Below are 27,778 nucleotides of genomic sequence, written 5' to 3' on the forward strand. Positions count from 1 at the left end.
TCGAAATCACACACTGAAGACTCATACATTCCCAGGAGGTAGGCTATGCGGGAGAAGTGCAGCAGAGCAAGTGTCACGTGATCACTAGTGGGTCACAACGTTGTCCCACGCAGCCCAGAGCCATCCTAATGTTCATTTTGTGCAGCGAGAGTAGCCTACTTGGGATTTTATGCGGCTACTTCTGTTCAAGTAGCATTGATGAGACAGTCACTTTTTCCTACACGGTATTATTTGGAGAGAAAACATTAGCCTTTGAGTATTTTAATCTTCAGTTGTAAACAAATAACTATTCTCATGTAACTCTTTTGTAAATGGACTGAAGTTCGCTCTAAATATCTATGTTTACCGATTATGCTAACCGTTAGCATCTCTATGGGATTTCTCATATACATTAGCCATAAGCTAACGCATTAGTTTCTATTCTGTAACTTGGAATGCTAGCCTACGTGATTGCTCTAAAACAAAACATAGAAGGAAATAACTGAGATGTAAGCTACTCTGTTGGTCTGCTCTTAGTTTTACAGTGAATCCTATGTAAAGGTTTGAAAGGAACTTCAGCTTCAGACTTTCTCTTGGGAAACTGTTAGGCCTATTCATCTTCTCTAACGTAGCTGGCTAGACCATGTCATTGCCACACACACAAGTGGGGGCAGAATTGGAAATGTGTCAGTGACAATGCATTGGTTGATTTGGTTAAAAAGTCACAGGTTAAGTTATTGGTTATTGTAATGATGCTATTCATAAATAATGAGCTGTAAAGTAACTCAGACTTTAACAAAAACAATTTTTTAAAGGATATCGACTAATTATCGTTATCGTCAAAATCACAAAACATATCGAGATATTATTTTTTGTCCATATCGCCCACCCCTACCTTCTAGCCTGGTTAAAGTCTTTTTGCACAGGGGTCTAGCATAACTATGTTGAGTCACTGATGATGCTAGGGTTAGGGATGCTAACCCTACTGCTTGTTTAGATGTATTGCACTGAGATAATGGGAACAGTACAACTAGAATTGTTTTGTGCGTTTGACTGTGATTTATGTGCATGCATGTGTATGGTGAGGGTATCATATATATCAAGTTTGCATAGGTGTACACATTAGGATCCTACTGTTTTCCATACAGATTCTGCTGTTTTCCTATTCTTGGCTCATGCACCACCTGTATTCACTTTTCTCTCTAAGTCTGTTTATTTTGGTTGAGCACATTGTAAAAAAAAAAAAAAAAAAGCAGACCTGCCAACATGTACGCATTTTTCGTACTCGGCACGCTTAAGTACACTTGTACGATTCGCTGCTCTCTAGGTACGCATTTTGTTGCATCTCGCATTTCGCCGGTTTCATTTTCTATTTTCTTTTAGCCGCCTGTATTTGACGTTGATTCTGCCGCTGAGCCACAGCCTGTAAGCATAGACAGCGTGTAAGTGCGTGGAGTGAAAAGCTTTCGGACAATCAGAGCACTGCATTTTAACCCTCCGCCCACCTGCCCCTCCTAGCCAAATGCTTCGCACGTTCAGTTCAATTCAGTGCCTCAAGCGAGCTAGGCTGGCCGATAACTGTAGTAGGCTTGCATGCAATGGCTGAACCGCCTCAAAAAAGTTTCGGAATCCACAACGATTTCTCAACAGCTATCGGGAGAGATGGCCTTGCCTCCACGTGGCCAGGCTACCTCATCACACGTTCTGCACTGTGTGCAAGACAGACATCGACATCAGTCACCAAGGGGCAACAGGTAACGAACACCGTCCCACACACAAATACCACCACCCCCTGAAACATAATGATATTAAAAATAAAAGGATGATACGAAAAAAACGTTCATAGTATCAATAGGCTAACCTATCACACCCGCCATACTTCCCATTAGTTGGAGGCTGTTAGAAAAGGGGTGGAATGGTTTTAGTCAGGCCAGGTGCTGATTAACGTAAGATAAAGGTAGCTATTTTTTTTAGCCTAATTGAATTTATGAACATTAAAAATTACCTTGACATCATTAGGGAGTCTAGCTGTGACGATCTCAGTTAATGATGCATAGCATACAATAGGGCTATTCTCTAGGCCAATGTGATAATGCAATGTCACCCATGTCAACCTTTTAAAAGCCTATCTGAAAATATCTGACCCATATTATTTATTAGTTGTTTTAGGCCTATTTAAAGTTGCTTTATGAGTAAACCATTTCATTTCCCTTCAGTAATCAGAAGAAGGCTATGTTTTAACCTGGTCTGACTCAACACAGAAGTACTTAGGCCTATTTATTAGCTCACTCCGTTAGACTAACACAAATATATGGACACAAAATATTGGACAGGATATCAGAAAACATTTGTGTAGTTTCACTACATGTACAGCCATTCATCCACTCCATTCCTCTACATATTAATAAGTTATTGTAATCTAGGAAGTAGTGATATATTTGAATATAACATGTAACATAATATTACATGTATCTAGTTTTCCTTTGAATGAATTGTGCGCATGTGTGTGTGTGTGTGTGTGTGTGTGTGTGTATGATGTAACATAATTCATAATATTTGTAACAACATGCAGGAATATCATAATCTCCCCCCTCTTCACCTACATTTTCAGATTGCAGACGCCATGTGGAAGGAACACAGCACAAGAAATTGGAAAGTGTCATGGCCTTAGTCCCTAAGATCACCACAAAGTTTTTTTGGAGATCAAGATCTACGGACCATCAGGGCAGAAACACATTTCTCAAACTTTATAGCTGAGCACAATGTGCCAGTGTCTATAGCTGACCATGCTGGACCATTATTTAAGAAGATGTTTCCAGATAGTCAAATTGCCCAGCAGTACGGCTGTGCTCTAACTAAGACAGCAGCTATATTGAATACACTTTCCTCGAAATGATGAACAGGTCATCAGTGACCTTATGTGCCGTTCCCCATTCAGCATTGCAACCGATGGTAGCACAGACATGGATGATGTCAAGCTTTATCCTTTGGTTGTCCGTGTCTATGATCCCAGTGTTGGAAAAATAGTTGTAGTACTCCTGAGTGTGGAGAGTCTACTGGCGAAGGGATATAATCTCATTGACCAGGAACTAAAAAAAAAAGGAAAATGGGACAATTGTGTAAGCTTTTCTGCTGACAACACCTCTGTCATGAAGGGGTTAAGAAAAGGTGTAGCAGCATTCATTAAGTCACAGAATCCATGGTCGGCTGTGCATGCCATCTGATGCATATAGCTGCAGAAAAGGCTGCAAGAAGTCATTGATATTGAAGACATGCTCATCGTGATCTACTACTACCTTGACAAGAGTAGCAAGAGGAAATCTTTGCTGCGTGACTTCCAAATGCTGTGTGACACTGATGTGAGGAAGATTTTGAAATGATCCTCAACCAGTTGGCTGGCTCTTGGCAAATGTGTCAATCGACTCCTCCAGCAGTGGGAACCACTGACTCTGTTTTTTGCTGAAGAGGCAGCAGGGAAGAAGGCAGCTAAACCGCTCACATCCTCAGCTCATCTCTCTCGGAAGGGCCCAGCTCGGGTAAGCTTGCTGTCTCAAAGACTTCAAAGTCCTCCAGCTTTTGAAGACCACCAGAGAAAGTCCAAGACCAGACCAAGCTCCACACAGCAACATGCAGGGCCTACACCAAAACAGCTGCAGGTGTGGCCTACACCAAAACAGCTGCATGCAGGGTCTACACACAAGCGGATAGAGGCAGGGTCGACACCAAAACAACTGCAGGCAGGATCTACATCCACACAGCTGCAGGTAGGACCTATTCCCAAACAGCTGCAGGCAGAGCCAAGCACTACACAGCAGCAAACAGGGCCTACACTCAAACGGCTGCAGGCAGGACCAAGCACTACACAACAGTCACCTCAACCACCCAAGGGGTTTGACCTAAACCAATTTGTCTTTCAACAAAAAGAAATCAGCAAAAAACAGAGGGATCTGTCCAAAAATAAAACAAAAAAGGAAAAGAAGATAGAACAGAGGTCACAAAACCACAGAGGGTGTATGCTTTCTTGCACTCAAAAAAATTATTTGTTGGATTTACTTAAAAAAATCATGGAAAGTATTTCCACATGACTAAATAACTTACTTTTCAACATTAAGCAATTTCTTTGGTCCAACTTAAGGTACTTTGGTTAGTTCAACTTAATTTGTTAGGGTCCATTAAACTTGTTTGCAAGGTTTGGAGCGCACGTAATTTACTTAGGTTGGGTTAACACAATCTATTTAAGTTGATTCAACTTATTGAAAACTACTTCAAATCAAGTTGCACAAACCCAAGTAAATCAAGTTGGTTCAAATGAATTTCTTCATGCTGAAAGAGAGCAATTGAATCACATGGAAATACTTTCCATGATTTAATTAACTCAGTTCAAAGTATTACATTTAAGTTCACATGAAAAGGGGTAAACATGATGTGGGCCTAAAAGATAAAACAAATAACACGACAAATATGTTATTTGAAATACAAAGATTCACATCAAGGTTTAAGTGCACAACATTCAACATTTATATCGAAAGAGCCTGACATACAAAAAAAAACCCATCACAATATGCAAACTAGCATTAAAATATTGTCAAGCTATATATTGTATGTTGTAAGGGTTCAAGTGCTCACTGAAGTGCATATCTTGTGTTTTCACATAACAGATACAATTAAACATTGTAAAGATGCTGTGTAGTTGCACATATACAACTAAATATAGTTCAAAGAGTTGCATTAAAAGAGCAGAGCCTAGCCAACAAAATACATTGAGCAATATCTGACAAAAAATGAAAAATATTTTAAAAAATAAGTCTGACCAAGTCCTAGAGAGTGCAAATTCATCTTTGCACTCTACACATTTGAGGAGATATTCTGGATACCCTTTCGGACAATGCAAACACTTCTTAATCATTAGTTATAGAGCCAAATCATTCATCAAGTCTAAACAGGACAACAAGAATGGAAAACCTTAGCCAACAAAAATACATTTGACTACAGCATTCATAGCTATCTCTGGAAACACTATGATAGAACATTTCCTCAAAAACACTGACTGAAACACGTCACCTTTAAGGTAATACAAACAATGCTAGAGTATTGAGAATTGAGCCTGATCATCCAATGATTCTTAACGAGCAAGAATTGTTTTCAGAGCTTGAACTTTTTTGGAGAGCTTGTTCCCGTCAAGCTCCAGAACTAACTTCTGGAGGGCTTCAAACGTGTACTTATGCTCTGACGGATAACACAAGTTAAGAGCATAGACAAGAGCAATGAAGATGGCAAAAGCAAATGGTACGTTACGCAGCTCCCGTAGCACATTGACACCCTCAAGAAGGATCCCAACGTCCTCTGGGGGATAGGCCTATCTCATCTAAAAATGGCGTCTCTTCCGTTTTGCTACGTTAAGACGTATCGCTACTTCCGGTCATGCGGAAAACCGTTCACGGTGAATGGCAATTGCACAGATGATTTGTACAAGGCGGTATTATGTACCTCTGTCTACCAACAGCAGATAAAAACAACCATATTTGAGCTTTCATAATTTTCCCCGCAATGTGGACCGTCGAAGAAAATGGATTCAAGCCATCAGGAGAGAGGAAGGCCCACTGTTTAACGTCTCTAATAGCACAGTCGTTTCTAGTATGCATTTCCATAGCAGTGACCTGTACAAAACACCTAGTGGTTTTAACAAACCAGAGTTAAACAAGACGCGGTACCTTTTGTTTTTTCATGGGTCTCTGACACAACCCAAGCCAGGAAGTCTGTTTTTGAGAGGACAACTAAGAGATTGGGGTTTGATGTTCATGAAGTCCAACAACCTTGTGGAAACGAAGATGTTGATGTTGCTAGCTAGCTAAGCTAGCTAGCTTAGCTACGGACCACGACTACGACGCACGACCATCCCCTGGTAAGATTTGATCTGAGTAGATGAACTGGCAAGGAGATTTGATCTGAGTAGATGAACTGGCAAGGAGATAAATAGCCAGGTGTACATTTGCATATACATTATGTTTATTTAGAGAATTTTACTGGCTCTGTGCACTAGATAATGAGTACTTAAATTGTACCAAAAACGTAAGAAATAACATTAAATGTGCAAGTGTTAAGCTTCTTAAAACCATGGGTGACTGATTAGCACTGATGTGTGCCAGTCTGCTCGGTTTCAAGTTGATATTTAAACACAAATTTAGCTTCCACCTTTTTTCCTAAATACACCAGCCTACGGCATGATATGAAAGACGAACTTCGTGTTTGTGTTATGGTGGGTGAACGGCACACGTTTCTAGCTCGTTGTAATCGCTTTTAAATAGCACCTAAAGATGAATGCTTCAGTTGCTGTAAGTGTTTTACACTTCTTAAACCCGTGGGCAGCTCCACGGAGCACTGGTGTGTGCACTGCTCTGTTTCAAGTAGATATTTACGTGATTTTAGCTTCCACCCGCCTACGTGCACTACGTGGAGTTTGTCTCTACCTAGTGCTGCACAGAGCCAATAGCCCTAGGTAACAAAGCAAAGATATAGATAGTAATCTTAGCTAGGTTTAGACAGCAAATTGTGTTACTGTGTCTGTTTTTAAACTAAACGAGAGATTATTTCATACATTTATATTTCATACACCTTTTACTGAAACACAGATTATTGTGATGTTATTTTGTGTCACAGCACTCATAACTTACTACAGTATGTCATCATTGCACACTACAGTAATTGTAGTGTACCGTAATTAATTAATATGCATTGTTGTTTACAGTTTAGCAGGATGTCAGCATCAGGAAAATAAGCTATTCTTGATATAGACTGAGTTTAAAGAGGTGCTGTGATCTGTTTCATTATTTCTCTACTTTGCATCAGGTAGGTGCATTGGATGCAGCTCACACGAGGATAGTGGAACTGGAGGTGCTGGTGTTGTCACGTGAGTATTTTCACTTCCCTGCTCTTCTATATGCATACGCACGCACCCATACACTCCCACATGCTAAGTTGTTAGTAATAATCACTGAATCCGAAATCAAGAAAATACATCGAGAAATATGTCACACACACATGCACACCCACATGATCAACAGAATAATTGTAAAACAGACAAATTGAAAATTGAACAAAGCACGCACGCATGCACACACACACACATACTATTGAAGAAATATGTCCATAAATGTGGAATGATAAAAAATATCTAATTTGTCTTTCAGAACTTCAATGAAGGACTCAAGGACTTCAAAGAATCCTCTCCTCTACACGGAAATGTCTGACTTGGTGTCAGTGACTGTCACACCAGGGAAGGCCAGTGACTGCAAGCTGACCTTGCACCTGGGTGAAATTCTGGTGACTCATTTTTAGTTGAGGTTTCGCCCCAACGAACTTGATGTAAGGTGTCTCGTGATGCTGGTGATGTCTGGCCATTTCACCTCCATTAGTACAAAGTGGGGAACCGGCAAAGGATCAACCACCTGACAATCTAGGCTTGCACCCAGATGTATCATAACGATGCTGCAGTGGGAGACCTTGACCTACCAGAGATCCACGTAGTGGTGGAGCACTTCTGGCTCCAGCCCCTGCCGCATATCTGCGGTTTGCCACGTTCCCTTGAGGATCCTCCCTGCCAACCACTGCTGGGTCTCATCTCTCCTGGCAGCAAGGACCTCATGGCTTGCTGTGAGCCTGCTCTCCACAGGTGGCACCGGGTGTACATATATATATATATATATATATATATATAAATATATATATATATATAAATATAAATATATAATTGGTTTATAGTTTGTTCATTGTGTTCATTTTGGGTGTTCATGTATTGTTCCATGTTGTGTATTTCTATGATGTCCACAAGTTTTTCAATAAAATATGTTTCTTGTTTACTTGTTACTTTGACACTAACCTTTTATAGGGCATATATAATGTGGATTTCACTCTGCAGCGTCCCAATGTTTTTGTTTTTTTAATGACCAACTGTTTAGGTTACGTTTACCTGAGTACGTGGCATGTGCAACAATGTGATTACAGAGTCCTCTACCAACACACAAAACAGCATATCCCCGTCTTGCTGGCCGAAGTAGTGTTAGTAATAGCACGGTGAGTGGAACATATTAGCAAAAGTTTCTGAACCTTAACTCGTGGAACAACAACTAAAACTTTTGGGAAACAAATAAGAGCTTTGTCTTCCATAGTGTTGCAACAATTTGCTACTTATGTGTGTTTCTATGGGGAAATGTTTTGGATATCATACAAATTATGGTCATATGAAGGACACATACACACAAGGCATTTAATCAATGATATGCCAAGCTGGTATATCATTGATTAAATGTATATCTGTCCTTCATATGACCATCATTTCTATGATATCCAAAACATTTCCCCATAAAACACACCTAACTTTCACAAGTTAGGCTCCTTACTGTAGTCTACACAGGAAGGTGCTTTTGTTATTAACATTGCAAGATGCTCAAACATCGCCCAGGTCTCAGACATCGACACTGTTGCAAGTAAGAGGTCATCCTTCAATCAACTAGGCTTCAGTGACGTTTAGCACGAAAAACAGGGTAGGTAGCGTTTGTTTGTCAATTATTGATGCATACTCTAGACAACGTTTTTGTTCACAAACCATAGCCATTTGTGTTGAATCTTTTAAATATTATTTGGCCAACGCACCCCCTTCAAAAAGACTTGTAAACAATAGCTATTTCGGCGTACTTGTTCCTTTTGCCCCTGACGATTCAATGTTCACTACACCTCGTTTGTGCGGCTCCTCGTTTTTTCTAAGAGATTGGTAGCACAGTGATCTCACAATGACACTACCATCTAGGCCTACTACGTTGGAGACTATACAAAAACATGCACGTAATAATTTCAAAATAAAATACTGGATCATTTCTTTACACAGCTTTATTGAAGTGCATTTACAAGCTGTTTGGATCTGACATTAGCCACCTAGCTAGCTGACATCAACATTACCTTCACAAAACAGAAACTGTTCATGGAACAATCTATATCTACAATCCAATTCTGATGGTTTAGTAGAAGTAGGCTACAGGATCATTTTGTTACACTGCTTTATTGAAGTGCATTTACAAGCTGTTGTGTCTTATCTAGTATTACCCATCTAGTTATCTGGTATTAGCCATCTAGCTAGCTGACTGACTTTACCTTCATATTTATATATAAATTGTTCATGGAACAATTTATATCCCCGATCCAGTTTGGATCGCTTAGTTTTCGTGTGATGTTCCACAATATCTGCCACCTATGACAGATTAATATTTGGCAGATGCCGCAAATTCCTTGTAAACTTGTAGATAGCTCTGATAACGTTAGTTTCTCCATAAGACATCGTTAACCGGAAGTGAGTTTACGGCTTATCGATATTCAAAATGGCGGCGTGAAATAGGCCAATCACCAGGCTCCGCACCCTCGTGTCGAATGACATAGATGCCGCACATTGTCTCTGCCATGGCCGTGTGACTACTGACATCATCTGGCTGTAACAAGATTAGAAGTGATCATTACATGTTATATATAATAATAATGTTCTGTACTACTGTAAAATAACTCAGATTAATTTGTGAAATGTATACCATGTATTCTTTCACAAGGCTCTCGGGGTCTTCATTCATATAGACACAAAGTCCCTTGAGAAGACATTCGCGACGGACATCAATGCCAGAATCCTGTACATCAAAGAATAAAACAAACACACCTTGCAACAACCCACCATGCTACCTCATGCTGGCTATGACAATTATTGATAGAACTTTTAAAGAGAAATGTCACAAAGAATGATCAAAACATAATCTCCCCATTGAAAGTACGGAGAATTTATCTGACCATGTTCCAAATCTCTATTGCCTGGTTGAACACATTAATTTACAAGGTTATCATACCTCAGCCATAGGTACTACGATGCGCTTCAGCTGTCTTCCCAGGGTACCTCCTTTCCTGCTAAATGCCATCATCAGGTTTGCAGATTGAGCATCCAGCTGGGAGAAAAACTTTGACTGCAAGTTGACAATGGTGATCCTCTTGAATTCCGCACACAGCTATGGAAAAACACAAAAACACATACTCATAAAACTCTGTTTTCTGGCCACAACTATCACCATTATTGACCTTCTGCAAATCATTATTTCATTAGTTATTTCTTCAAGCTTTCATTGTAGACTATGTAAAACAGAAAGGATTTTGCTTTACCTCACGCACATTGAAGAGTGCTGGCCACCTCGCCTTCAATTCAGCTATCATGGGTGCATCTCTGACTACTTCTTGACGTCGGTGGGCAAAAGTCTGATCCATCAACAATGATACCTGATCCTCATTATTTCTTTTCTCCACCTCTGTTAGGAGCACTACTCGTTTCAATTCATGGCTCTCCTTTGATTCACCTCGTGGATAAGCTGGGCAGTAATTAACTTCGGCTTTTTTTGGCTTTTTCACACCGTAGGCAAGGCTGCGTCTGTCACCAGGTTTGTTTGTCAAGGCATTCACGGAAACTTCGGGGCATCCAAGGCGTCTCAGCTTGTTTCTGTAATTTCCTAATTTATCCTTCAAGCTCTTCTTCCAGCCATCACATCCATTGACTGAGCCTGGCTCTTTCAAATAAGGGTGTTCAGACACAAGAGCTTTAGCTACCTCCATACACTCAGCATCAGTGAGGTAGACCTTGAACTGAACAATTGTTTCAATCAAACCATCAAGAATGGAAGACTTGAGTTTAGTTTCAGGGTCCAGCAACGTTCCAGTGTCTTTGAAAGCAGCATTAGCCCGCCCTAACTGTAACTCAGCATCATATGAGAACCGGGGCACTGTGAAAACCAGGGGCCATGAAGACACTCTTGAGGTGGACTCGGGAGAAGACAATATGTCTGTGTCATAAGAGGCAGAGGAAATGGACGAGGTGTCATGTGGAGAGTTTGGTGGGGGGGCAGATGAATAGGGAGGTGGTGGGCTATCAGCTAAGGCAGAGCAGGGCAAGGAAGTAAAGACTACTTTGATGGTGGTTTTGTCCTGGACATCAGAGATTGAAGTCAGATTGTTAAATTCGTTAAAATCAGGATCCATGAATTGTAATCTGAAGTCCCCCTCTATTCCACACTGAGTCTTAATATGTAGTACAAGTTCACTGAGAGACTGTGGTAAGTCTCGAAGAATTAATCTCTGTGAATTTTCTTCGCCTAGAATTATTCTAAGCTTCACTGTGGCAGCCATTTCACAACTGTGAATGAGTAAATGGAAAAAGTTTAGTAAAACGCCCAAAAACACCTTAACATTGAATCTTAACATCACCATAACTTATATGATAAAGCGTCTTTTTAATGTGACCATTCTGAGTGTTCCAATAAAATAGTCTGACAAAGAATTTCGTAATTCATCTGGCGAGTCAAGTTATCCACTCACACCCACACAACCAAACTAACCTTCGATAAACCTTACAGACACCATACCAGCTCTTATCACGTTCCACTAACTCGTGAAAAAAAATCATGCTAGGCCTACTCTCGCTCATGAATTTTCTCAAACACAACCGGAAAACTTCAGAAAATGTCCACAAAACGCATTAGCATAGCACTAGATAGAGCAACGGTTTTCGATTGCTAAGCCGCTTGGTTTAGCTGTTGGTTGGTTAAATATTTATCAACACCTAATTGTAACGTTTTCATGCTGTATTAAACTTACCGTGGAATTTTCGCCTTATATAACATAAACACACATAATAGCTACAGTTGATAAACTTACATTTTAGAACTTAGAAGGCAGGCTCCAAGTCTCTTCGTAGTCACCAGCAGGACGTCCAAAAGAAAAACCATACCAGAGAATGACCATGCTACAAGACAATTCTTCGTGTATTTTCAGGTGTTTGCATCCTGCCCAATAGCACACTCACGCCATCTAATGGTCAGGAGCAGGCTAGACTACATTTTTTTGTAAAAAATCGATTGTCTCATGTTATTTTAACTTAATTGAATCTATTAAAATCTATACAGTTGAACTGCAAGCACATATGACATGATTTATTTAAGTAAATGTTGGAAACACAATATTTTATCTTGGAAATACATGTTATACTTAAGTAAATATAACAGTCACCTAATTTCCTTTTTTTGAGTGTGACTGACCCACAGTCCAAGCTGTATGCTCTTTTTCTAGAGAGCTATACCTTTATTTGAAACCGCAAATCAGAACCTACAGAAAGAAGAGCCATGTGTGACCATATTGCTGCAAATTTTGGAACTACAGTTGCAAAAAATGCTTTTGGTCTTCTGCAAACCTGTGTTGTCGAAATGATGGAAGACCTAAAGAGAGGATGCCAACCCACTCTCTACAAATCCATTGAACATCAGCTGCCTGATGATGAGCTGTCAATTGGACATGACACACATACATTTATCAAAAGTCAAGCAAACTTACCCCTTGGAGCTCTCTTCAGGGATGTAAGGAAATATTTCACAGCAGCTGTTGAGTACTAAAAAAAACCCCTCTAAATTCCCCTATGGGGACGAATTGCTGCGTCATGCTGCCGTAGCTGATATAAGCAGACGGCAAACAGCTAAATTCTCCTCACTGACATACTTCATAGACACGTTCCCCTGCTTGTTGGGAAATGGTGTTACAGTGGATGAAGTGGAGGAGGAGTTCCGGCTCTTTCAGTCCACCACCTTGAATGATGGTATTCTTACCAAACGGGCTGATGAAGCTTGGAGAGAATTAGGTGTGATGGAATCAGGAGGGAAGAAACTTTTTGTAAACCCCTCCACAGACATGCTTGGGGTGTGTGTGATTTTTCACAGCAATGCAGACTGTGAAAGGATTTTCAGCTTGGTCACTAAAAACAAAACACAATGTCGTGCTAGCCTGAGCACAGATGCTTAGTTCTCTGGTGACAAGAAAAGTCATGATTGCCTCCAAAGGCAGCACTTGTTACAAAGAGACTTTCACTGACGCACTACTTAAAAAAGCCAAATCTGCAACTTTTCAGTTAAACAATGCAGATGTTTAAACCTGAAAAAACAGATGTTGTTTGTTTTTAGCAAACTGATTTTGATATTGATAACTGCTGGTTTTGCAGGTTTTGTTTTATTGTTTTGATTTATTTATTTACAAAAAATGTCCTCAGTTTACTTTTCAGTTTACAGATTTTCAGGTGAAAGAAGTTTCCATGGGCTATGCCTCCAGTACAACAGTTTGTTTTCAATTCAATGTTAGGAGTGATTGCAGTAATTGTATTTATGGTCTACTTGTATATGTTGTACTTGTATGTTATGGAGTAACTAATAAATCTTGATTGGAGAAAGTATATTATATATTATGGTGTTAGGTATCTCGTAGGTTTTTCACTGACGGATGGGCAATGGTGGAGCATACTTGTGGGTGCGTGCGGGGGACCTGTGTGGGGGTTGTACTCATAAAATGTCTTCAAGGTTGGCAGGTCTGATATTATATAACAGAATATTATATTATTGATTGAATGGACATTATTGTTTATTATTGCTATTTTCCTTCATTTTCATTGTTTATTTCATTAGGGTATTGATTGAATTGACATTGTTGTTTGTTATTGCTATTCTCCTTAATGTAATCTGACCAACATTTTAAATTGTTCCCTGTTAAATTTAAGTATTATTTTGTTTTTGTATTTGTATGTTGCTTTGGACAAACGTGTCTGCCAAATCTTATAACCATAATCATAAATAAAATTGATATGCCTTGTGTTTTGTAGCGGAAAAACTGAATATCAGACTACTAAGGCCAATAAAGCTCGGAGATCAGCCTCTTTTGAGCGTAGGCCCAGTCGACGGTACTCACGGAGGACCATTCAGAATATGGGTGAGTGACAAGGAGAGAGACATGCCCAGATTACCGGTTTCTCTGGGAGGCATATTTGTAAAATGATTACAATAAAACATATTTCTTGATATTACTTTGGCACATTTGCTTGTAAAGTTCTATAATTGTGTATTTCATTATTTTTGCAGCTTCTAAGAAAGTTCAAAAGTGAGTACTGGAATTTTATCCCACTATTATTCTACGTGTTGTAGATCTATGAGTGAGGACAGACATACTCTGTGCTTTATGGAGCTGTTGTGATCTGTTTCTTCTTCCAATTTTCTTGAAATGATATTAATGAAACATAACACATGAAACATTTAACATGACCTAGCCTTGTTATAAATGTATTTATTAGTCCAAGGTTTTCCTTGCTAATTCCTGTTTAATCCCAGAAAAGAAGACATTGAGTCCCCTCTTGTGGATACATCTGTCTCTCCATTAGTTTTCATCTCACAGAGTACTGAGAGATGTTGCCTTTCTTCCTAAATAAGTGGAATTGGGCTTGACACTGAATGCTGAAGAATCCTGAAGAAAAAATTATGAAATCACAAACCTAAAACATCATGATTTTTTTTAATGCGAGCTAGCATACTCTGAGGCATAGACTTCACTAATGTAGAACAGTATTCATTAATCAGGTTTCATCTTTGGTGAATAGCAGTTAACAGATCAGTTTTACAGGATGGTGCCTTGTTATGCACCATTGTCTTCAAGTCAAGTCAAGTGTTTATTTTTATCCATTTGCTAAAGTACAAGTCACAGGGGCATTGAGTTACGGATCAATCAGTCAATAAAAAAACACTCATTATTAAAGAAGCCCTATGCAGGTCTGGTTATTCCTTCGCTGTTTCTGGCTTTTCGCCGGATTTGGGCTCGCATTTTTCATGACATAGCTCCCCGTGCAGCTTCGGTAGCAAGTGACTGCTATGCTAAACCCCCACTAGCTAGCGAGCTGGCCATCAAGAAACCAAGCTAAACACATACAGGGCTCACAATAAAACGGTCGAGCAAACTCATTGTTCAAGAGACTATCAAACCACATTACAAAAACGAAGTTCACCCAAGGGTAGGCTACTTACAATTTCAACAGCAACACAGCCAAGTCGGCGTCCGTTTTGCAGTCTTCTTATAAACTACAATCTGACTACTATTTCGAGGCGCCATTGGATACTTCCGCTGAGTCACATCCGGATTTACTCGGTCCGGGTTCAGAAAGTTGCATATTCGTTTTTTCCGCGGAGAAGCAATAGGGGGAGACGAAGCATCCTCCAAACAACCCAGAAAGTGTTGTAGAACCATTAAAACTACTCTCAACCTGCATAATTAAGGTAATTTTTGCAAAAATTGTTGCATAGGGCTTCTTTTAAAAATCAGCATATAAAAAAGTCTACATATTAATAGATAACAGTAAGTACAATAAATACAGAAGTGCAAACGTGCAAACTTGTGCCAGGCAAGGATACGAATTGCACAGAAAGATACGGTGTGCGTGCACGTGCACTGTCTCAATGTGTCAGAGTCTGAGGTGGGGCAGGGTATTTCAAACCAGATAGTGTGATGGCTGCTGGGTAGAAGCTGTTTTGAAAGTGATCTTCTATTCACTTTTATGCTCTCCGGTCGACGGTGTCTCAGCCCACGACAGAGCTTCTCCACTGAGAGTGACTGGGGTGATGTGGATCCTGGAGAATGGATTTGATATAGGGTGTCCTTGGAGTGGAACTGTGTCCCTATGATCCTCTTTGCTGTTTAATTATCCTCTGGAGAGCCTTCCTCTCCTTTACTATGGTGTTACCATACCACATAGTAATGTCCCTTGTGAGGACACTCTCTACCAGCCCTGTAGGCCTGGATGAGTGGCCAACAGCTCAGGCCGGCTTTTTTCAGGGACCTGATGAAGTACAGCGTCTGCTGAGCCTTTTTATATAAGTATAAGTATATATACTCTTTTGATCCCGTGAGGGAAATTTGGTCTCTGCATTTATCCCAATCCGTGAATTAGTGAAATACACTCAGCACACAGTGAAGTGAAGCACACACTAATCCCGGCGCAGTAAGCTGCCTGCAACAACAGCGGCGCTCGGGGAGCAGTGAGGGGTTAGGTGCCTTGCACAAGGGCACTTCAACCGTGCCTACTGGTCGGGGTTCGAACCGGCAACCCTCCGGTTACAAGTCCGAATCGCTAACCACGGCTGCCCCGTGTGGTGTTGGTGTGGTGTTTTCTGACCAGCTGAGAGTGTTGGTGATGTGCAGGCCCAGGAACTTGAAGCTATGAACACATTCCACCTTAATTGAGATCCAGACTGATTGCTGGTCATGTCATTGACTTGATAAGTAGCCTAGAAATATAGACGCACCCTTGCCAGGTATAGTCTAGCAACTCTCCGTTGGCTTGTGAGCTGGAAAAATTCAACTTCTATCAGGCCAATCAAATGGTGTATAGAGACGTAAGGCGGGCTTAACATAATGATTGATGGCAGAGTTGCAAGGGTTTGGGCTTGAATTCCCTGCTACTTGAAAACAAAGAAGATGGATGTTGCTGTTGGCGAACAGCGTGACACGAGTTAAGCTTTTTATAAGTTGGCAAAAGTTACTAGCCAACTAGCTCCGCTGGTGGGAAAACGCATGAGACGCATAGAGCGCAGAGGGAATTTGAAAGACAACCGATTATATATTAATGTGGGTCTGGCTCGTCAGGCTACTTGATATCGTAACACCCCCAATTATCAACACTTTTGTTCAGAAATTCTAAAACAACGATGTTTTTTAACACTTCAAAATAACATTTGCTAAATGAACCTTACATTTTTCAGTAGCCATAGGTGTGTAGATTTGAACAAAATCCGGTTTGGTTCTTAACGGGAGCATTTACTGCCTGAAATATCCGATTTTGTTTACCACGCTCGGAGTTATAGTGCTGGCCTGATGGGTCGCCTATTTACGAATTCTCGTCATGAAATTAAAATTCCACTGGAGCTCCAAGCGGTTGTGTACACAGCCTTACAACACTGTTTACAGCTCTTCTAAGTCACGGTAAAATGTCATTTTTGGTACATAGCTAATTTAGATACACCTATACACCTGGTTGCGTTTCTAGGAGTCCGCCGTCTTGGTTTGTATAGAAATGGATATTAAGTGACACATACACGCAAGACGGCGGAAATACGGGACCGACGGTAATAGGGGGAGTTCCGATAAGTGTTTCCTGAAGAAAAGCTTTAATGTTCTTTGCTCTATGACAAGATGCATTATCATATTGGAAAATGACTTCCTCATCAACAAAACTCCTTTCTGCTCATGGAAATACAGTATATCAACATTTTGAACATTCATTCTAAATCATTTTTATACATTAGATTGTTATGTAGCATAGTCATATTATACATCATTTGGAAGTTTGGACTCTTGGGAATCAATACATGACAATCTTTTCCATGTAAAATATGTGTAGTGCTTTACATTGTCAGATTAATCTAACTATGTCTCACTTAAATGTAATAAAAAAAAAATGCCCTCCTCCGCCTTTGGTGCTTCCCTACCTTCTAGCTGCAGTGTATATCCTTAGCAATATGCTAGATATAGCATATTGGGTCTTAAAATATTCACAGGAATCCATAGAAATTGAATAATCATGTTATTTTGTCCAATATTAATTGTGCAGATGTATAGTCCATCTTATACACACCAATTGAATTGAAATAGAAATTGCAAAGATTTATTTTTTTGTGTAATTATTCCATATTTAGTGTAGTCATTCCATATCAGAGCTAGTGAGCGGAGCGCGAGCGAGCGAGGAGCAGAGCGGATGGAATTTTGTTGGAGCGCGGATCGCTTTTTAATTTAGAGGTTGAAGCGGCCGCTCTGTTCCACTCCAATTTCGCTCCGATACTGCTCACATCAGGAGTCTGAGACATGCCCAAATCCACCCAGAATTCATGTCTGCATAATGAAACCAAGACCGTTACATTTCAAAACTGAGATATTAGCCATAGTAATGTAACGGATTAGGCTTAGCCAGAACTTGATTCGAAAGCTAGCATTCAGAATCAGGAGCAGGGACACAGACCATGAAAACAGCACACACTAGGCAGGTCAAAAACACACACACACACTACACATACAGGGGTGGACGCAGCCCCCCACACAAAAAGGATCACACACGAGGAAGACCTAAAAGGGTAACACGCTACACCAAAACACGGACATTAAAACAGTAAATAAAGGCATTAACATACACAAACAACCCCCAGAATTCTCCCCTGTATCCCAGAATGCATTGTCCCAGCACACAGAGTCCGTAGCACATAGTCCAGCGTGCCGACGTTACAGTAAGTTCGTTGGGGATGAAGTCGCTAAATATTTTAGAAAGGAAACTGAACGTCATAGGGCTTACAAGCGTACTATTCCTACAAAACAACTAGATACTAACAATGTAGAGCAAGAACAACTATGTGGTGACACTGTTCCAGTGAGATTTATTTTGGAATTTAAGAAGACACATTTCGCGGAAACATGAGTGTGCTACGGAGAGCAAAGAAAAACTTGAGCAATTTGAATAGCCTATGCTTTAAGTAAGGCTGAAGTAAAACTTGGATGCTAAACCTGTATTATTTAGGCAATTAATCCCACTGATCCCTTTAGTTTTAGGCTTATGTGTATTGAGGTTGCCAAGCTTGTTCGTTGTTGCACTGTCGGTGTTGCATTAGGCTATCTTTTACAATACATGTTCTATGAGTGACATTGCCATTGCTCTTAGTTCTTTGGGATTTAAGTTTTCTAAGGTGACAATTCGGCTTGTAGATTATTTCTCCCTCTTTTAAATTTGAGCGAGCGTGGAGCAATTTCACTGGAGCGGGAGGATTTTGAAGTGGAGTGAATTATTTGCACCGCTCAGCTCCGCTTACTAGCTCGGTTCCATATTAGAACCCCTGAAGTGCAATTCAAATGCAAGCATGAAACGTCTTTGGGAAATAAATGTATGAATGAACTTAGGTCACAATGAGGCTATGTATTAGTTTTTTTTTTTCAAGTGGTTAGATGTCACCTTAGGCTACTACTGTAAAGAAGCATTAAAAGGATGTTTACGGATGTTTGGCAGAAATTTTAATGTGAAAAATAGTGGCCCATCCTACTTCTCAAAAGTCCACCCTGTTAAAAAATTCTGGCTACGCCACTGCTAACATGAGTGGTTTTATTTCATCTCTGGTTGTTTACTGTGCTGTCACATCCCAGATTCACTCTCCTCTTAATGCTCTTTGTATCTAATAATAGCGGTTCCCTTTGCCTCTGAACATTCTACATTTACATTTGCATTCATTCGTTTAGCAGACATTTTTATCCAGAGCAAACATGAAGAATAGCATTCAAGATACAATGCAGAGGAGACCTTGTGTAATAATTAAGGTTTAATCCTGGCAAACGGGATTCCCGAAAAGACCATTTCCTGATTCCCAGGGAATGTTTTATTTTGTTTATGTCAATATTTTGTGTGTTTTAACAGTGAACATAGGTGGAAATATAGACCTGTTAAGAAAAATGTAGGCAGACAGTTTACTGTCATAAAACACGCAGGTGTGTGTGTGTGCAGTATGACGGTAAAGCACAACTATTAATTTACATAAAGGGCTTAAAAAGTACTCTATTCTGTTATAAAACAAGATAGATATAGAGGCCTGCCCTAATGAAGAGATACTCTCTTAACTTCAAGTGAAGCTTACTATTTATGGCTTTGTTATTACAGGAGACTTGCACTAGCAGTCTCTGCTTGCAGCCTTGCACCAGCGGAATAGAATTGGTTAGAAAACACCAAATTACTTTTCAACAAATTTTGTTAGTTTATAAAATTGGAAAGTATAACTTTCATGTGGCTATTCTCCTCAAAATACTAATCACAATAAACTTCGCAACTCATAATTCTGGTAGTCGCAGTCAAGCAGTAGTTGTACAAAAATCATGCTGGATGCGAAGTTGCAAACAAAGCCTTCTAAAGCCTTCTAATTCTAAAATTGATTATCTTAATCCCTAGTACGGCCCTCAGTGTTCTTAGACCACTCCAGTCTGTCATCACCATGCACCCCAAGGTATTTATAGGAGTATTACCTCCACATCCCCTCCATTGATGAATCCTTATTCCTCCTCTTGACCACAGTGGTCCTCTAAATGTTTTATTTGTTTTTAAAAGGTCCTTGGTGCATGCTCTGCTGTGACAACACAAATTCTGTATGCGTCTCGTCCGATCGTCACGGCTTGTCTTTGTTTAAGTTTTTCCTGTCCTGTTTCCTTTTCCTGTCTTGTGTTACTTGTTTGTTCAACCATGGCAAAAACATCGTAGTGATTGCAATGCTACTGTTGATCTGTGATGGCCTCATAGTGCGACCTGTTATAGATGGAAAGTTACTCACCTATAGCCAAGAAAACTTATTATCACTCTGGGACTGTCCACCATCTAACATAGCCTTACCCTAGGAGCTCAGACCCAGAAAAGGGGGCAAACGGGGGGAATCCAAAGCAGGATAAGAAGACATCCCTTCAAACCACCTCTCCCCTCCATCATCCTGGCAAATGTCCGGTCCCTCCGCAACAAAATGGATCTGTTACGTGCCCGATGCGGACAGAACGGCTCAATCAGGGAAGATGCGGGGAGGAGGTGTATGTCTTTACATCAATTACAGATGTTGTACCAATATCACAGTCCATCATAAGATGCCATCATGTACACCCGATCTTGAAATGCCAACTGTGTCCATGCGTCCCTACTATCAATCCATCGATTACACCACAGATAAGACAAAGCCTGAAGGAAAAGCACAGAGCCTTCAAGCTCAAGGACAACCGGGCAGTCAAAAATTAGGTTTTGAAAGCAAAATTAAAAAACAGTCTAGAACAAAAATTCATCACAATGAACACCAGACAAGCCTTCCAGAGGGACATCAACTAAACACCTTTTTCAACTGCTTTGATCAGGAGGACTTCACAGAAGAGTGTTGTAGACAACTGGACGCGCTCCCCCTGCTGAACCCCAATGAACCAGCAGAGGATGTCAGGCGTCTGCTGAGGTGTAAGTCAGGCACGACGGGATTCCAGCAAGGGCACTCAAGAGCTGCGCCACAGAACTCTCTCCAATAATCCATCCACTCTTCTGTAAAATCTACCATCAATGTAGAATTTCCACCCCCTGGAAAACAGCTACAATAATCCCAGTGCCCAAAAAAACCTTGACTCAAAGAACTTAATGACTTTCGCCCCATCACCATCACATCCTGGTGCTAGCTGCTGCTACACACCATCCTGCCACACGTCTGTCAACAACAGGACCCCCTGTAATCCTACAAGGCCAAGAAGGGTACCGAGGATGCTGTGGCCTGCCTACTGCACTTACTCCTGTAACACCTGGATTCCCCAGGCACGGCTGCTAGTATCCTGTTTGCGGATTTCAGCTCCGTATTCAACACCATTCAAAGACACCTGATCCAGAAACAGCACCATCTCACCTGCACCTTAATTGTCTTTGCCACAACCCCATCACCCCATCATCAGTAACAAAGAAACAATAGAGACAGTAGACCATTTCAAATGCCTCGGACTCACTGTACAACCGATTCTACTAAAAACAACAACAAACTCATTCAGATAACCAATACAGAGATTTTTGTTTTATCCTACAAACACAACACAGCAGTTCACAAATCCTTCGGTACAAGTGCACAAAACCCATGCAACACACCACAAATTAAAAACATCCTCACATTTTTGCTACTATCACCTCAGTATATTTGGTGCAAAACACATTTGCACACCTGTATTTAAAAATGTGAGAACATGAACAAAATGTGTACATTTGTAAACTTTTATTTGAATTAAAGCAACAAGAGTTGCACATCTGTAGAATATTTAATCATCTGGTCAAAAATTAGAACTGCTTGAATCTGCCGCTAGGAGTCTCAAATCCTATTTTCTGTAGCTCTCACTTTTGCTCCACACGTGACTGAGATATTTAGTGCAAAACTGATTCGTACCAGTAGCCAGAGCCATAGAATTTGTATCTGTAGAGCTAGGGGGCGGGCACTCGACAGACAACTCTTTTTGCTCCACAAGTGCACCACATATACCTTCATAAAGTTTACCCAGAAGTATATGCACCTGAACCAGTGATGTATGTTTTGTGTCTGTATGTATGTGTTCTTCTTAAAGCGATGGTTCGGAGTAATTTCACCCTAGGGTCCTTTGCACCTGACACCCTCCCAGAACCTTTTTTCCCTTGGTCGAGCCCTGGTCGAGTACCGCTGTCAGAAACTAATGACGTTCTGCAGTCGTGATGGAGCCAACTTTTATCTTGTAAATTACCCCACTAATAATGCCCTGAATGGTACGAAACCTCTGCAGTAGTACAACTATGACTTTTAGTCCAATAACGAGGCATTAGAAAGTTTGTAAGTGCACCAGGAGTTTATTTAAATAAGACTTGCCTGATTATCTGCTAGTATACCGCTGTGTCGACGTTTCTTCCGTGATTTGGGAAAAGCCTGTAAAAGTCCTTGCAGGAAGCGATTACATCAAAGTTTTTTGGTATATCCAGTTTTAAATATTTTTTTCCGAAGTGTTTACAACTTAGTGTTAACTAATAATTGTTGCAAACTGGACTACAAACAAAATATTAGTGCATTCCTGGATCTACATCCTTATGCATGCTTCCTGCCAGGACTTTTACGGGCTTTTCCCAAAGCACGGAAGAAACGTCGAGGCAGCGGTATAGTAGCAGATAATCAGGCAAGTCTTATTTAAATAAACTCCTGGTGCACTTACAAACTTTCTAATGCCTCGTTATTGGACTAAAGGTCATAGTTGTACTACTGCAGAAGTTTTGTACCATTCAGGGCATTATTAGTGGGGTAATTTACGAGATAAAAGTTGGTTCCATCACGACTGCAGAACGTCATTAGTTTCTGACAACGCTACTCGACCAGGGTTCGACCAAGGGAAAAAAGGTTCTGGGAGGGTGTTTGGCTCGGGGTCATGGTGCAAAGGACCCTAGGGTGAAATTACTCCGAACCATCGCTTTAAATGTCTGTTGTCTATGTTTGATGTCATGTTTGATGTTGTTTTATGTCATGTGATATACTACACTGCCTGTAAAAATGTAAAGTGAGACATGACACCGTCCATGAAATTGTGAAAAGAAATTTCCTTAAGAGGACAATAAACAAACTAACTAACTAATGAGCATCTGCTGTGTCAGACTTCAATTAACACGAAGATCACTAATAAAGACTTTTGTTGTCTGTGGTTCTTTGTTGGTTGAAACATTTACAGGAAGTGATAGTAACAATAGTAACAGCCAAAGAGAGTTGTTGATAACAGAACAAGTAACGGTGTAAAATTAAAAATCTTTGGTCCTTAATCGCATCGCAATTTACATGTTAACGTTGACAGCCCTAATTATTGTTTTTATTATTATTATTGTCGTAGTCTGTAGTCTTTATTTATTTTGAATGTATTAAGATTGTTTCTAATGCTAATATGCTGTTTATTGTTATTGATGTACGTCACATTGGATAAGTGTCTGCTTAGAAAACATAGTTATTGACAAACCTCTCTTATGTGTTGTAAATTGTGCTTATGTCTACTCATACTATACTCTTACTCATGTATCCCTAGCACATTCAATAATGGCTTAAACCCAAGCAAAGACAGAAAGGTAAGATCCCAGTCAATGCTACTGTAAGAACCTATGTGTAGTTTTTCTGTCACTGCCAATCAATCAAATTTAAGTTCAATGAAATGGTAGGTGATGTCTAAACCCATCTTTTGTACATCTGTTTATCATCAGTCCTGTCCTTCCTGGATTACCATACCAGTTGTGACAGGGTCACCTGAAACCCAGGAGCCATGGGAGTCTGAAACCCTCCCGAACATTCCATGTAGTGACCAATCAGAGAAAAGGTAAGATACCTTTAAGGATCTATAAAGTAATTCTATGTGTATAAATGTAAAAGACTAGCCTGACAGCCATACTCAATTCTATTCAGAATTTGAGTCTGCTACTGCATCATTGGGATGTAATTATGGAGAGTGTTTCAACGGATACAGGGAAAAATGCCTCTGCACACAATTGTATAGACCTAACCAATCAGAGCAAGAAGTGGAATAATAGACTGAATTTTTCAGACTTCTTCGTCATCGCAGGAGTTTAACAGGTGCAATTATTCATTCCCATGATATGTTCCCATAGGAAAAATTGCAAGTACCGGGATTTCCTTATATGGGCAATGGGCTTTGGCAAAGATTACAGTTTTTTTGTAGGCGAACTTCAGAGGTCTATACGAATAGGATCAAATCCAATTGAATAGGATCAGATGGGTAGGAACTGAAATTCAAAATCAATTCATTTCATACCTCCTGATCAATATATTAAAATAACTACAGTGGGTCCCATTTTTAAGAGGCAACTTCATTCGCGCTTTCCGTGATTCACGCAGCTGCGTGAAATGTATTACATCATGTTCATTTTTGCCATATCTGGTCATCTTCTTTATTTTTAACCCTTAAAGGAGTACCGTCACACCGGTGTGACGGGAATGTTGGGAAATTAACATTCTAAAGAATATCTGGGTTCATTGAATTCAACATAGAATTTTAGAACCTTCAATTGTTGCGGAACTTAGAATGTTCAAAAACCTACACCTTTAAGGGTTAAGGCTACACCGTTTCAAGCAGAAACTCAGAATGCTCAAAAAAAAAAATAGGCCTAGGCTAGCCTAAACACATTGCAACATTGAGAGTTTTTATGGGAAGGAAATGATTTACAGACCACTAGCTGCATTAAGCTACACTTCAATGTTTGCCTTGAAACAATTCCGGCATAATTGCATTGAACGTTTCAGTCTTTCGTCCCCCATGCCTGCTTTATATGTCCTGGCCGGCCAGAAAGGACGAATGAAATAAAATGCCCGTTTGAACGTGAAAGGTTTTGTTCAGAGCTGAAAATGCAATTGTGTTTGACAGACGGCAGATATAGGTTGCTAGTGACAAAATATTAGCTTTCAGTGTGGTAGCCTACGAAAATAGCCTGTTTAATTAAAAAGTGTTTAATTAAGTGTGCTTGCTGCAAAGCAGCACACTTATTGTTCTTCTTAAGTTTTATTATTATTATTATTATTATTTTTCCCGTCTCCCTAATTTTTTGTCAGCTCTAGCGCCTAGGCCCTTTGAGACAGAGACACCGTTCCAACTTTAAAACGTCCGGTCAGTACCGGTGTAAGTTGGTCGCGAAGATGACGTCAGGTGGGCGTGTCGTTCGTCCGCCATATTGGATTGAACAGAAAGCGAAACTAAATTTTCACAGGTCACAAATTTGGTCCGAACGCCACGAAACTTGACGTACATTATCCTTGGACCAAGCCTCACAAATGTTAGCGGAAGGATTTTTGATTTTCGAAAGCGTTTGCCCGTCACAGCCAAACGAAATTGGCGGCGAAGCTCAGAAACAGGAAGTCGTCCATATCTCAGGAACACTGTCACATATCGATACCAAATTTTGTATATGAACTGGGGACTCCAGTGTGAGGGTGCATAAACTAAAAAAAAAAAGAAATATTCCAAAAGTTTCCATCATTTGGCAAACCACCCACAGGTATTTGGTAACTCACACCATTCACTTTTCACCATTCACCTTCTATCACAATGCCTTCCATGTATGCACAATGTCTCTGGGCAGCCACAATGTCTCCAGGCAACCTTGCCCAATCATGAAATCCTTGCTCTGCCATGGGATAGTATGGACTTACGAACTGAAATAGCAAGGAGAACAGTAGCTATATATAGCTTACATAATAGAGTTGTTTTCACATTGACGGTATTCAAATTAAATTTTTCATTATTATTACATATCATGATGGGAGAGAATTATTAAAAATGTTACAAGTATGCAAATGCATATGTTTACGGGCATTTAGGTTTTACTGTGTTGTTTTGTTGTAAAGACATGCAAGGCATTCTGGGCCATGTAATAGACAAAGCAGTGGTCGGCAGCGTTAACTTGATTTCCTGTATTAATATGAATAGGTGTTTCTGTAAACCTAGGGACAATAAACAGCTATCTCTGTTACAAAAACGAGCTGGTAATCGCCATTGAAGAGGGAACTATGATAAGAAGATTGTTTTCCTAAAAGCATGGAGTTGACGAAAGAATAAACAAGCGTCACGTTAATGTTAAATAGCCTACCTATCTGAACGCTATGTGGCAGCGTTGTATTACATTTCACTAGTGTAGCCTACTTGAAATACGGTGTGAGATTCACAAGTAAGGAAGGTTCAAATATTATGTAATTTATCATGGGAAATTATTGGAAATGTTATTTCTTGTTTATCCTAATTGTAAACCACACACATCCATTCGGAATCACACGTACACATTTAATACTGAAAGACTATCATTTTGTTTATTTGATGTCGCCTAGCAACACAGCCTTCAGAGCAAAGATTCTAGAACAGGGCTTCAGAGAGACACGTTTTGAGTTTGTGGCCAAGAACCTAAAATATCTGTTTCCATATGCTGGATGGTGTGCGTCCTTTATGAAAGTAAGTGTTTTATACAGTTAACGTTACAGACATAATGAGTCATGTTGTAGTGGTCAACATAAATGTGCCCCTTCTGTTATTAGAATGCTAAGCGGAGAAGCATGCTAAGCAGAGATTTAGTATCATTCATTTCTTGCTATATGAGGAGATGTATGTTGCTAATTGGGATTTATGTTGTTTAGGTAATGCCATGGTCATTTGATATGAGATGCTTGCACTCGTAACTTCGTCACGTGTAACTTTAGGACTGCTATTTTTTTTTACTAACAGTAATTCACGAAGCACTTTAGCCCTAAAAGTAGCACCTACGTCTGTGACAGCTTAAAAGAAGTGGCAAGGACTCCTAACGCGATGTTTTGAAATGCGTCTACTATTGTCTACAGGAGCTTCCAATCGCGAGGGAACTTGCATTGTAGGCATAACTAAGGGATGCAATAACACCACCAACAACCAAAACTAGCCTACTCATTGTCAACATGTACATGAAATGTAACGTTTCATGTGAATCAAATTAAAATGTTTTCTTTGCAAACGTAGGCATAGGCGTATGGTGACAGATTAATTTAATAATGCTGCTGTGTGAATCACGGTAATCACGGTGAATGAAGTGGCCACTTCTTAATGGGACCCACTGTATGGAAGTGGGCAAAGTAAAATAGAGATGTTTTCAATAAGATAAGGTTAATCAGAATTCTACGATATGCCCGCTTGACAACGGCTTGACAACAGCAGAGATAGAACTGGCCTTTGGCCATAGCAACCATCCATTTAGAACAACTGGCCTTCATAGCAACCAAAGATCTGAGCTGTGTTGCAATGTGAGGCAAAGTATAGAAAGGTGATGAAACATACAGAGACAGGTCAAGAAATATAGTGCAGTGTAGACAGTAGTATACAGTTGATTTACAGAACGTGGTTTAGAGTAATATGAATTAAATATAAATATGTACAGTGTATTAGCAGTTATCTCATACAATAAGTAGAATAATGTAGGCTATGTAGATGTAGCAGTAACATTATAATAGTAGAAATAATAATATAGATGCAGTGTATTAACAGAATATAATAAAACAGAATAAATATGGATATTCAATATAACAGATATGTACATAACATACAGCTATGTGCCGTGTGGAAACAGTGTCATTGTAGTGCAGAAAAAACATTATAAGAGTAGTAAGAATAAGTTAATGTGCAGGATGAATAGTATAAAGATCAGTAGAATAAGTGGCAATCTGAATGGGATTAATGTACCAACAACAAGCAAGGAATGTGAATTTTGGCACATTTTCATGATCCACTGGGTCGTTATGGGCCACACAAAATACGGTGTTGCTAAAATTACTCCTATTGTGGCTATTAGAGACCTGCGTTCATGAGTATCCAGCTACATTCAATGAGTTAAGTA

At 39.9% G+C, this 27,778-nt stretch overlaps 1 protein-coding gene and 1 long non-coding RNA gene across 2 annotated transcripts in view; both read left to right on the forward strand.

Annotated features, from left to right (window-relative positions):
* epb41l5 (erythrocyte membrane protein band 4.1 like 5) overlaps positions 1–27,778 on the forward strand; it is a 318,268-nt gene that overhangs the window by 130,484 nt on the left and 160,006 nt on the right. Inside the window, exons 13-16 of the mRNA XM_076264241.1 lie at positions 13,688–13,794; positions 13,944–13,962; positions 23,449–23,488; positions 23,621–23,733. Coding sequence (XP_076120356.1) covers positions 13,688–13,794; positions 13,944–13,962; positions 23,449–23,488; positions 23,621–23,733 — 279 coding nt within the window. The remainder of the gene's footprint in view (positions 1–13,687; positions 13,795–13,943; positions 13,963–23,448; positions 23,489–23,620; positions 23,734–27,778) is intronic.
* LOC143099778 (uncharacterized) lies at positions 5,485–7,653 on the forward strand. The gene is made up of 3 exons (XR_012981754.1): positions 5,485–5,881; positions 6,826–6,886; positions 7,167–7,653. It is a non-coding gene; the product is annotated as an uncharacterized LOC143099778 (long non-coding RNA).

The sequence above is a fragment of the Alosa pseudoharengus genome, unplaced genomic scaffold (assembly GCF_046254945.1).
Source record: "Alosa pseudoharengus isolate Yale_2024_CS ecotype anadromous, Long Island Sound unplaced genomic scaffold, YU_APseudo_1.1 YU_APseudo_1.1_scf_3, whole genome shotgun sequence".
NCBI classification, from domain to species: domain Eukaryota; kingdom Metazoa; phylum Chordata; class Actinopteri; order Clupeiformes; family Clupeidae; genus Alosa; species Alosa pseudoharengus.